Source organism: Dermacentor andersoni, chromosome 6 (genome assembly GCF_023375885.2).
Source record: "Dermacentor andersoni chromosome 6, qqDerAnde1_hic_scaffold, whole genome shotgun sequence".
NCBI classification, from domain to species: Eukaryota; Metazoa; Arthropoda; class Arachnida; order Ixodida; family Ixodidae; genus Dermacentor; species Dermacentor andersoni.
This window is the reverse complement of record NC_092819.1, coordinates 150,677,043-150,689,817: the sequence shown is the minus strand read 5'-3', so window position 1 is coordinate 150,689,817 and position 12,775 is coordinate 150,677,043. Positions and strand designations below refer to the sequence as shown.

The 12,775-nt window shown below is 43.8% G+C and overlaps 1 protein-coding gene across 1 annotated transcript in view; it reads right to left on the bottom strand.

Annotated features, from left to right (window-relative positions):
• ncd (non-claret disjunctional) overlaps positions 1-12,775 on the bottom strand; it is a 107,618-nt gene that overhangs the window by 9,354 nt on the left and 85,489 nt on the right. Inside the window, exon 13 of the mRNA XM_050171964.3 lies at positions 6,754-6,893. Coding sequence (XP_050027921.2) covers positions 6,754-6,893 — 140 coding nt within the window. The remainder of the gene's footprint in view (positions 1-6,753; positions 6,894-12,775) is intronic.

Sequence of the window (12,775 nt, the reverse complement as noted above, 5' to 3'; positions counted from 1 at the left end):
CTCACTTTTCAGCCTCGCATCCTCCCTTAGTGACTTTAACACGACCGACAGTATTCAGGCCGCTGTTGGCTGTATGTGCTTGGACATGTGCGGTGAGAAGTTATGCAAAATCAGATTTTAGAAAAGCAATTGTATACCAAAAGTGATAACTCGAGAATATCGCTTTAGCACGCCGTTTGATATCTCATCTCGCAAGTCTTGCAGATATCTCACGCCCGCTCAATTATACAGTAGGGCTTTTTTTTAACGTCCCAATACTAAACAGTTAGCTACAAGGCGGACCACAGCAGAGCACAAGGTTATCATTTCTAATTAGATATTGTATTCTTTATTAGTAAGCTTGTTTCTTGTCATTATAAACGTAAATAGCGTTCAGCATCATCGATCTTCCATGTGAGCTCTTGCCAGGATTTTAAATTTTTAGCGGTATTTTCGAGTGCACGGCGGCACGGACTCATTCGTTTGTACACTTAGGCTGGTTGTTCCTTTGTTGCTAAAACTATTTCATTGCACTTCAATGTCTCACGTTATTTAACTTGGGGTGAAGTGACGTGTTTGCAAGCGGACATGTAAGCCCGAAAGCTAGGTTTCGGTCGTGAGCCGTTCGGAACATGTCTGCATCGAAACGGGAGCTAGATTCTGCTGCAGCTGACAACGGCAATAATGGTGAATCATTTAACACTGCTACTTGAATCCTTGTATAATATTTGTCTTATTAACTTGCAGGCAGAGGCAAGTTAACGAACTAGATCCTGCATTACATATGGGCAGTCAGTACCCTTCGTAGCCGCTTCCTAAATAAACCTTTAGTTGCGAGGCCGTCGTTATACACATACAATCAGGAAATAAAGAGCGATATTGGAATGAGAGTTGCATTTTTCATCTTATTGTAGCCGTGGCCATAGGTGACTGAGTAGCCTTATCAATAAATATATATATATATATATATATATATATATATATATATATATATATATATATATATAACTTTTTTTAAGTCCGCCGTCAACTTCTTGTTTCGTCCACAAAACTGAATAATCCTTTGGTAAAATGAAGTGAAAGTACAGAATTAAATGTATTAAACAGTTGCAAGCATGATAATTCACCCATATTTCGTACTTGAGGGTTCCAAATGTTCTTGCTGTTCAGTTTGGTTTACCGTAGGGAATTTATTTTTGCAGTAGTGAAGCGATGCATCACGTTCGTGCAGAAAAATAATGCATCAGTTCTAATAGCTTCATGACTTTCATGCATTTGCTTGTGGAACCAGCAGTGTGACCTCTTCTAGTGTATAAATGAGCACACGAATGTTCTCATTTGTGATCTTAACCCTTTGAGGGTCAATGACAAATATACAGCACCATGAAAAGCCCAAAATGGTCGATGCTGTATATTTACGGCGCCGTCTGCGTGTCAAAAAAGCACACCTATTTCCCAATTTTCTTTTCTGGCATGTGCTGCCACTATGTGGGAATACAGGGAATTTTTTTCTCGCGCCTCCCTCTCTCGGTTGTATTTGCATGGTTTGTTTTAGAGCTAGTTTGCTCCGGTGTGTCTATATACTACCGCTCGCACGCCAATGCGCGAGCGGTAGTATATAGTTTGGGTTTTGTTCCACGGGCGGTTTCGACTTCTTGCGCTCGCAAAACTGATGGCTATCTCGTTACTAATTGCGCAAAGGGCGACCGCCTGTTTCTTGCTTGTTTAGTGCTCGCAGGGGTGAGCATAGGAAGGATGCCGCCGTGCATGCGTTTCCTTTTCTTTATTTTTTCTTTTTGGAGATGCGCGAAACCCAATTGCCTCTGGTTGGCAATAAGATTTTTTAAAAATAAATTATGGGGTTTTACGTGCCAAAACCATTTTCTGATTATGAGGCACGCCGTAGAGGAGGGCTCCGGAAATTTAGACCACCTGGTGTTCTTTAATGTGCACCTAAATCTAAGTTGGCAATAAGATGAAGATTAGCAGAAGTTTGTCACACGTTTTGCTTTTAAACAGTCGCACAACCACACAGTTTTCTTGAGTGTGCTCACCTACGCAGTTCGATTACACTATGGACGTAAATATCAGAGTAATAGCAGGAACATTTGAGAGTTGCGAAATTTTCTAGTGTGTGCTCGAGTAAGCCTTGAACTATGTGTATAATGCATCAAATTTTTTATTCTTGTAAGTTTATTCCCTTTCTTTTTATTGTTATTCATGAATAAACAGTACCACCTGCAGTTGTGGGGACAGTGCAAAAGAAGAGACAGGAAGGCCAAGAAGGAAGAAGTGCGCATGCTAACCCCGGCCTGCTCCCAGGAGGGGTCTGTGGCATGAGTGAGAAATACCCAGCACCTCCACCAGTTTGTCGCGTGCCTCCAAAAAGGACTGGAGACGTTTAATGGGGACAGCTGGCTTCTGAAAAACAGTGGCAACAGAATCAGGCTATCGAGCGGGCCAGGGCAAGCACATGCACTTCTTCCTTCTTGGCCTTGCTGTCTCTTCTTTTGCACTGTCCCCACAACTGCAGGTGGCAACATATACCAACACAATTTATTCACTTTACGGTCACCCTAGATAATTATGGTAATATTTTTTTTTAAATAGGTCCCTCAGTAGAATTGGAATCTGCAATAAAAAAAAATCAACCCTGGGTGGTCACATATGGCAAAAAAAATCGACCCTCAAAGGGTTAATAATACTTAAGCTGTTGACATGCATTGCAGTTAGGCAGACATCAATTTTGTGAACAGTAGCAATATTTATTTACCATGCTGCTGAAGCACCTTAGAACAAACCATTAATAAAGGGAAAATCAGACATCCACCCGTTCGTAGCAATTGCTACAAAGGAAACCCATACGGGTTCCTTTATCGACCCCGGGTGCCAGAAGACCTAGCTACGCCACTGCATCTTGGTCATCACAGGAGCTCCTATGTGCACCAACAGGAAGGGGCTGGAGCCAAATTTGCAAGGCTTTTACACCACGAACAAAGAAGCGCATGCAGAAGAATATGGATGAGATATCAAGTCTGCAGAGGACTGTGTCAAGACTGAAAAGGAGCTTGAGCCACCATTCCACCAGCACGGACATTTGGCCGAGTCATCCAGGTAGCTCAAAAAAAGACTTTCTAGAAATTATTCGTGTTCAGATGCACCTGCAACTGCTGACCAAGCACGGACGAGGCTGGCCAAAAGAGTTGCATCAGTTTGCCCTTAATCAGCTTCCTGGCCATGTCAATTCCATTTCTGCCATGTGTAATTTTTTTTCTATAAATGCAAGCTTTTTCACTGCCCATTCTCGTTAGAGATCACTCATCCTCATCCAAACATAAAGGTCAACCGCTTCTTTGCTGATACTTAATACCAGTCACTGTCTAGTAGAGTAACATATTTGTAGCAGTATCTTCTAGTGTATGTTGTCGTGCACAATTCCTCTCCTGAAATAGCTGATGCAGCATCGGCATGTCTTGCATTAACCTATGCACCATGTGCTATGCACCATTTTACTTTTCATTATGTTTTTAGCCTTCAATGCCTGCAGAGCAGAGTGGCTTCTCTCTTGAATGCAAGCTTTCTCATTTTCCGCATTCCTAGTCTCGTTGATTGCTCTTCTTCCTCGATAGCCTGGGTCTTTGCGCAAGCTACACTGAAGTGATTAATTGCAGAATCTGGTTTTGCTGCCCCATGTGGTTGTGGTCGCCTGCTACGTTCCTTGAATGTGGGGGCCTGGTCAGTGGCATTGGTAAGCAGCCTCTCGAGGTAAGCATTTGCTCCTGCAGTCTGCACAGCGACATAGACTCTCAGTATACACGCACCGTAACTGGTACTCCCATTCGTTCTTTCCTGCTGCAGCCATGGCAAATTGTGCTTGTGGCCTTCCTCTGCCGTGATTTGCTGAGAACAGAGATAAGCATATGCGCTTACATGGTTTTAGTTGTACGAAATTGATATCCACATGCTTGAAAAGGACCGCAAAAGTGGCTGCCGAAGGCAATGCCTATGGAACCGATTTGTCCATATTGAGACAAAGTGGGGCACCAAGTGCGAGCCACATGTTAGCGGCCCCGAAAGAACTGAAACGTGCAGGTTGGGAAGGAGTTAAAGGGACACTAAAGATTAATATTAAGTCAACGTAGACTGTTGAAATACCATCCCAGAGACCTCGAAACGGTTGTTTCATGCGAAGAAGAGACTTATTTTAAGAGAAAATGCGTTCTCAAGCGTCCGCGTACCTCTTGCGCAGTTCAAATAGCCCACCCTCCGATCGAGGAGTGGCGACGTCATGGTCTCATAATGACATTGCCCCGTCGGTGAGTAAAACGGTGCCCGCAGATGGTGCTATGGATTTTCTGCGCAAAACGCAAATGCGCGGCCAGAAACAGAGCCATGACAGAGCCGACAGCAGCGCGAAAGGGGAACTATAGTGGCTAGTGGAAGGGAAAGCAAGACAATAAGCTGGTTTTTTATTTTTAACGCCAACTTTGACGCTCGTTGCAATGGACGACCCTGACAAAAACGCATTCGCTCGCGATGCTGGACTCTACTTCAGCGATTTAAGCACTGATGAACGTGACCTGCTGCTGAGGGCTCGTGCTGCCAGCATCGTTGCGTACTACTATGACGGCAACTGTATGTCAATGCTGTACATATTTGCACATTTGTAGCTTTTCCTTTGTGAAAACTAAATGCCACATTCACCACCCCGTCTTCGACCTGCAGTTGTTCGTGCGCTTCAGCGAATGCAGGCAAGACCGACGGAACAGCGCTACGGGAAACCATTGCTTTGAAAGGCACTCCACATGACTTCAGTAAGTCTGCGTTGAACTCGTAATCCTCTGGACGAAAGTGCAGTGAACACACTATGCGATTTTTCGGTTCGTTTCCAACACGCTGTGGCAGAGGTACGGCACTTAACCACCTCGAACGGAGAGGTTCACTCCTTGGCACACAGCGATAAGTAACATTGGATTCGCCGCTGCAACTGCCCTTGGCCAAGTTCCACAGACCGTTCGCGCATCCCACGGCATCACATGGACGTGGCATTCTCGCTGCTTGTTCCAAATGCAAGTTTCGCGAGCCAGCAGAACCAGTGCAGCACGACGCGATAACGAAACAACTGAAACTCCAAAGCGTGCGCAGCGCAGAGTTGAGCAAAAACAAAAACCTTCGACCACCCATACTACTGAAGGGTAATGTCAAAATGTTATTTTTTCTTAGAATCAAACAGAAGTAGACAAGTAGCATTTTCTCCCGTCTTATAACCTAATGAAAATGATCTTTTTAATACGAGTAGTTGAGTACTAGTGACATAAATTATGATGAGGAGAGCCTTCGTCATCGTGCTAGTACCGGAATGTCGCTGGGGGTCTCAAATCGGGTCATGCATTTACCTCAATTTCTCGGTTACTAGAGCTGTGTTCCCGATTATATTGACGCCTTAGAGGTTCTAGAGCATTGCTTTATCACTTTAACTGGACTTCATAGTAACCTTTAGTGTCCCTTTAACGCTGAAATGCAGGGCAGTCCATGTCACTGTGTAAGCTGTGGCAGCAGATGCCTGCGTCACCCGATTGCTTCGCAGTGCAAATTGCTCATCTTTAATGGAGACTGTCGCTGCAAACAGGTGGGACGCTCTGTCCAATCTGTTTCCACTGCTGGTTTCCGGGCTGGTGCTCCATAAGGCCCCCGCCCCCGCCTATGCTCCTGATACAAACATATCAAGGGCCAGCTGCCCACACTGCATGCTGCCCGATATTCCTGCTGGCTAGGCCTAACAGCACTGCCTTGTCAGTAGAAGGTGACCAAAGTTTTGGTTTTGTGCCAAGTCAATCAAATGTTTTGCAGCCGCTCTATGGCACTTGGAAAGTGGTGGAACCACTTCGACAACAAAAATGAGGGCACGGTTGGCACGTGCAACATCTGAACCGTGACAACTTGCAGTCACAGTGTTTTTGACATCGCAAACAAAGATCCGTGCAAGAAATCGAACCAGGCACCATACAGTGTATGAAACTATTTAGAATGAATGCACTGTTGCGCTAACAGGAAAAAATACTTAGGCGGGCAAGTAAGAAACGAGAGGTCGAGTGCAGAACCTATTGTTTCTTACTTTCCCTCCTATGTCTTTTTTTCCTGTTAGCGCAACAATGTGTTCATTAGATCTCAACCTACTCGCCCAGCAACAAGTTCTACTCGAAACTATTTTGCTCGCCCTTTTACATTATTACTGTAGAGTTGGTGGTGATGTCGCAGGGAATTCTAAATAACCGAGCAGGTCTAAAAAATTTGTCAGTGACGTACTTTCCTTTATACTGTTCCATTTTCTTTATTACTTAGCTTCATGGAAAGACAGTGGGTGCTCGACAATAATATTTCGACGTTCGTAAATTTGCACAGATGCACACATCCCGGTCGCATGTCGCGATCCTCTGATAAGTGTCTGCGTGTTTCGCACATGTGCAACCTTTGAAAAATGTTTTGGTTGTGGTGCGGTACTGCTTATAGTGCAGATACTCCAGCAACTTGCGTTATAAATCGTCTATGCTGTGCTTAATATTTCCACACCCCTGCCTGCTACAAATTTGGAGCAAACAACAAAACTATTTCCTGTATGCGGTCTAGACAGACGCTGCTTTTGTAAACATTGCATGCATTTGCCAATAGAAGAGCAGTTATTCCATACAAAACTGTAAAAGGTGCTCAACCAGCAACTGCATGCAATTTTGCAATCCAAAATACCAGAGAAAACAATTTTAAAAATTTACTAACCCGGTTCGACAGGGCCAGGATGACATTGCCAAGGTTGGCAAGTGAGCGATTTATGTTTTGCGCCTCTCGTAGGCGCGCCCCTTCTGACTGGGACTCTGACAGACGCTCACTGCCAGCCAAGTCCACCAAGTTCAGCCGCCCTGCATGGACAGCCAAACAATGAATGAAACCCGCACCCTCAAAATGATGGTCGTCATCTGGAAACCTAACTGACATCGACTGCACTCCATTTGATACTTGGCAGGCAGCACAGCAAAACCTATGGAAGTAGAGCGGTCACAGAAGTCTCGCTGCACATTTTGCACTGCAGTTATTGATCTGCTACACTATACACAAAATAAAAACTTGATATGTTACCACTGCAACTTTTAGATGTAAGGTTGCTTAAAATAATGCACTCGTGTGCCTCTTCAAATGCAAGCGCAAGCGGAGGGCCGTAGCAGCTGCTTGCAGAAACGAGTCGCTTCGCTTATTCGGTGGTACATAGGTTCGGATTTGCAATACCTTCAACGAAATATTTACTACATATTTTGCAAAACAAATCTAACAGTTATTGTTGCATTGGATTACACAACATATAGTACTCGCATCTTTCATACGAGACGCTATATTTTTTGGTTTCTAGGTTAAACACAAGCAGTTAGAATATTCTAGCCGTTGCAGAGTTGACCAGTATGTATGAAATACTATAGTGCCACTTCAGGACTACCAAATCTTAGCTAGTATCAACCAGAATACTAGTGATGGCAGTCTTCAGACAGAGCACATGCCTACTTAGTTGAAACACATCATAATGAACAGAAGCATTATGAATTATTGAATACAATAAGGTACATTTTATATTTCAGATTGGATTTTCTGAGGTTATTATAACGAAATCAGAAATGCCAGATCTAACACAATGCAACAAAGCAAAAATGTGTTCACTGACAGCTCAAATTATGTATTCTGGTAGCAAAAACATTAATTCTCAAAAAGGGCAACTTACAACAGTGGGGAGGGGGCAATATTCTCATGCAATCACTTTCAGCGATACTGTCGAAGGGACCAGTGCTGGATGCACTGGCGTCTACGGGTGGCAGTATTCCCGGAAGTGTACTAAGACGGCGTGCTTGGTAATGCCAGCTAAACTATTGCCAATAGACACCGGCAAGTTTGGCACTGGTCGCACAAAATCTTGCAAAAGTGAAAATATCACCAAAGGTGATCGTGCAGGAACACTATTTCAGTTTCCCGCACGTTCAATAAACCCGACATGTGAAAGTGCATACGCAGAATGCGCACATGCACATTGGTCGGCTGCTCAGCTTGGGCCGTGCCGATCCTGCGTGGTCACACCAGCGGAGCCATTGCCAGTGCCGTCGCATGGTGTTGCATGGATGGCACGGTCACAATGCTCAACAGAGAGATGGCTGCTATGTGGAAAGCGGTGCATCATGCGCCTTGCTGCTTGGCGAGTAGACGGGAGACACTCCTGCTGGCCTACCAAGGTCTTGCACTTCTTTCACACAGACTTGATCATAACTTGTTTTTTGTTGAGGCCCACCAAGGTGGCTCAGTGGCTGTGGCATTGCCCTGCTGAGCACAAAGTCACAAGTGCCATCCGAGCCAAAGCAACCGCACTACAAAGAAAACGAAGTGCGAAAGCGCTTATGTGCCGTCCATCAAGTGCATGTTGACAAACCCCAGGTGGTAAATATCCACAGCCGTCTACAACAATGTCCCTCATGATCTACTTTGTAGCTTCAGGATGTTAAACCTCACTATTTTTGGGCCTAATTTAGTGGTGCATGAGACTATCATACAGCGAGGTCTGACTTTGCTATATGTGCATCATTTACATCAGAAAACCCACTGGCAATAAAAAGCAAGCAATGACAACACTAACAATTGCACTCAGACGCACAAGGTTGGTTACCAAAACCACCACTTAAATACCCAAGCCAACGCATTGATAAAAGTGGGCAGTATTCTTGGATGATCACATTTCAAGATAGCTTCAGCAATATTTTTGGCTATTAACACCACACATGTCAACAGCCAACGACATTTCCGGCAGTGTGATAAGACAGCAAGCTTCGCATTGTGCCAAGAATGCTGTCACAGCCACCACTGGTTGATGCATCTTGCACTAAACTCACGCAGAATTAAAGTAGGCACGTACCACCGCAAGTGACAATCCAAGAATACAGCACACCTTTTTTTGGCCACTCCTAGAATAAAAGCACTCATTCTTCTGGTAAATCTGGTATTTGGGACTCCAAAATATTTGGACTTTTTAGCACTCAGTCATGTCCGAATGATTAGCTAGCAACTGTAACGAAGGTTCAGCTCTCTCTTGCCCAGCACACTTGGGAAGCCCTAATCCAGCCACTTGAAAAATATGTCTAAACATTTCCGAAACAATGAAGGAGCTTAATCCTTAACATGACAACATGGCAATGCAGGGAGCCAACATTCGGCTGTCTACCTTCCAGCTCGTTTCAATAAACCACTTTGCACAGCCCTATTTTCAGCAAGCGTCCAATCAGAAGTAATGAAGATGTATGCGACACATTAAACAGGTAAGTGCAAATATTAGAAAATTTCGAACGCTATTGAATATTATACTCTTAATATTTTTATTCAATTCAGACTTGGTAGCCGAACATCTTCAAATAGTCGGTTGGGTACGAATATTTGAAACAAGTCATATTTCTGGCTGTATGGGAGCAAGCAGGGTTCTTGTCGCTTGTTTCTATATAATCTGAGCATATGTGTACAATTTTATGCTGAATTTAGTTTCAATTTCGTGCTGCTGGTAAAGTGTGCTCAGCCAATGGATGTCTAAGCTTCGCAGAAAAACCAATCTCTCAGTAGCAAGGGGCACGGATTTACGGTCAGCGAGGGTGCCCTTAGAGCGCAATGAAAGGGCATGAACATTATTGCACAAAAGGATCCAACAGCATTAGTGCTCTTTCTGGGAGTATAGGGCCAATGAGCTGATCAGCAGCAATTCCTGTCCACATTGCCTCACTATGCAGATAAGCCAGCTCCATGCCGCGTGCCCGTCGCATCTATCTGCAAGTTGTTGCATGCCTGTCCCTACATTTCAGCATAGAGCGACGGCCGATCCCCTACGACTGGTTCTCGAATGGGGGCGGGGGGGCAAAGCTATTTTTTAGGGGTCCGTGAAACCCACACCCACAAAGAGAAAAATTTTTTTTTTTGGCCGTGGCTACTGCAAGCCTTGAGGCATTCTGGTTGGGGACTGCAGAAATGTTTCCCCTTTTCCATGAGATGGTTGTAAAACATTTGTTGCAGTTTTCTACAACATATGCATGCAAGCATGCTTTCTGAGGGCTTGCATACTTTAAAAGAAAAGCAAACACAGAAACAGGTTGAATGTGGCTGCAGATGTGCAACTCTGCTTAAGCGTACCCGCACCACGTATTGAGAAGCTGTCCAGATTGAAATGACGTGGCACTTGTTTGACCATTCTTTGCCAGGTAGCAGTAAAAGGCACCTGTTTGTCACGACGCTTGGGGCAAAAGGAGACAGTCACCTGATTAGCCCTCTAGCACCATATTAGCATTCATTGCTGCATAATGCGGTATATACCTCGCATTATATTGAAAGTGTTTTTTTCTTTTACAAATGCAGTACCTCAACAAGGGTGAGTCGGTCAGATGTCCGAAACTGAAGGAAAACAACGGAAGGGCCTTGCACAACTGTGCTGCACAAGCCCTGCTTGCATGTGGCATAAGACAAAGGAAAAAGAAACGACAATGTTCTTCCAGTTCTTTTCTAAGCAATTGTTGTAACAAACAGTACAGCACCACTTAGTTTTGGTTGGGAATGAGCATAGCTTTTGCCTTACTTATTTGTTACTTCTGCAGTGCCAACCCGAATGCTCAGCTTGACTGCAAATATAATGAGTGACTGCTGGCACAGGATCAAAGGGACACTAAAGACAAATATTAAGTCAAGCTGCAGTGATAGATTAATGCGTCAGAATTTCCAAGGCATCAATATTATTGCGAACAGAGCCTTCATAATCAAGAAACTGAGGTAAATGCAGGACACGATGAGAGACTCCCTCTGAACATTCAAGTGCTTCCCAATGACGAAAGCCTTCCTCTGTTAAATTCTGTCACTAGTACTCAACCACTCATTGCAGAAGACATCCTTGTATTACAAGACCGAATAAATTGCTACTAGTCCAGTTCTATTTCACTTGTAGAAAAAAGAACTCATTGAAATAACCTCGACAACGATGTGGACAGTCGAAAGGTTTCATTTCCTGAACTCTGCACCACCCAAGCCTTTGCATTTCAGTACTTTCCTGATCGCGTAGTGCTGCGCTGGTTTTGCGGGCTCGCGAAACTCACACAAACTGCAAGTAGCAAAGAATTAAACTTCCATGTGATGTCACGGGTTGCCCGAATGGCCTACACCACTTGACCATATGTAGCTGACCATGACGCAGCTGCAGCAGCGAATCCGCCGCTCTTTCTTGCCTTGGCATCGCCATATGTCGGGTGCAGTTTTACTGGCCGATGGTAGCAAAGGGTGGTGATGGCGTATGCAATGTTACCATTCCCCTGGTTTGGTGGCGGGAGATTTGAATTTCGAAAACAGTATTCGGGCCCTTCAGATGCAATTTTCATGTAAACTAAGTCTTTTCTTGGCACGAAACAAACGAGAGGTTTCTGAAATGACATTGACTTAGTATTTGCCATTAGTGTCCCTTTCAGTGCTCCCCCGAGTTTATGGGCATCTGTTGTATAACAATACTAAAAATTAAATTCTGGGGTTTTGCATGCCAAGACCACAGTCTGATAAGGCACGCTGTAGTGGGGGTTCTGGAATAAATACTACTACATGGGACTTTTTAAAATGCACCCGATGCTTGGTAGATGGGTAATTTTACATTTCGCTCCCATCGAAAACAATGCTGTGCTTTATGTTGTACAATAAGGCGCAGGCTGGAAAGAACAGACCACTAGTAGGAAATGCTCAATTTTCCAAGCTCACATCAGCAAAATACACAAGCTTATAGTATAACGGCTTATTAGTCAAATTTTTTACCACTGACAATGTACTCTCAATGTCCCAACATGTTAAGATGTAGGAACATGCACATATTCTAAACTTTCAAATGACGAATTGAATAGTGTCCTATTCTTTATTTTCATTATTCATTACTATTTCCTTTCTTCAAGAAGTATTCAAATCCTATTCGATATTCAATTAATTTCTGGTGCTGTACGATTCATATTTGATTCGGTCGAAAAAATCACTATTCGCACAAGTCTATTAAAATGACAAAACTTGATAATAAATGCATGTGCATATCATTCTTCAACATTTGAAGTTAAGTATTTGTATTCAACTCGCATTCAAACATTTTGATAATTGCACACCCCTAAATTCGAACATTGTTATTTCCAACGGTGCTTTTAATCTTGACGGGCATTAATTGTGAAGACAGCACCTTATTAGAGGGTTCCGTTGTGGCTTTGAGGGACGCCCCTCAGCAGGGGGGTTCCGGACTATTTCTGATAGCTGGGACTCTTGAAGGTGCACCTAAACCTAAAGACTGGCATTTCTGCATTCTGCCCCCACCGTAATGCACCCATCGTGGCCGGCAGTCAAACCCACAACCACGTGCTCTGCAGGAGAATGCCAGAGTGGCAACCATAACAGCGCTTATCTTATTCTTGAACATGTGCACAAACTGTGTTTGTTCACCTCTTATAACAGCCTGATTAGGCAACAAGTTAAGTAGATTTCCCACAGTATATAAAACAGCCTCTCAGCACATGTTTTAACAAAAGCCACTGGAGATGTATCCGGAATGTCTTGAACATGCCAATTTTTATTCGCACATTTGACTTTGCAACATAGCGTAACTATGCTATACACGCTGCGAATGAATCACATCTCACTGCCTTAGAAGATGCAACCAATACACTTGAGAGCATGCTATATTTATATCAATTTGGTTCACAATTATGAAGCTGAAAGGGACACTAAAGGC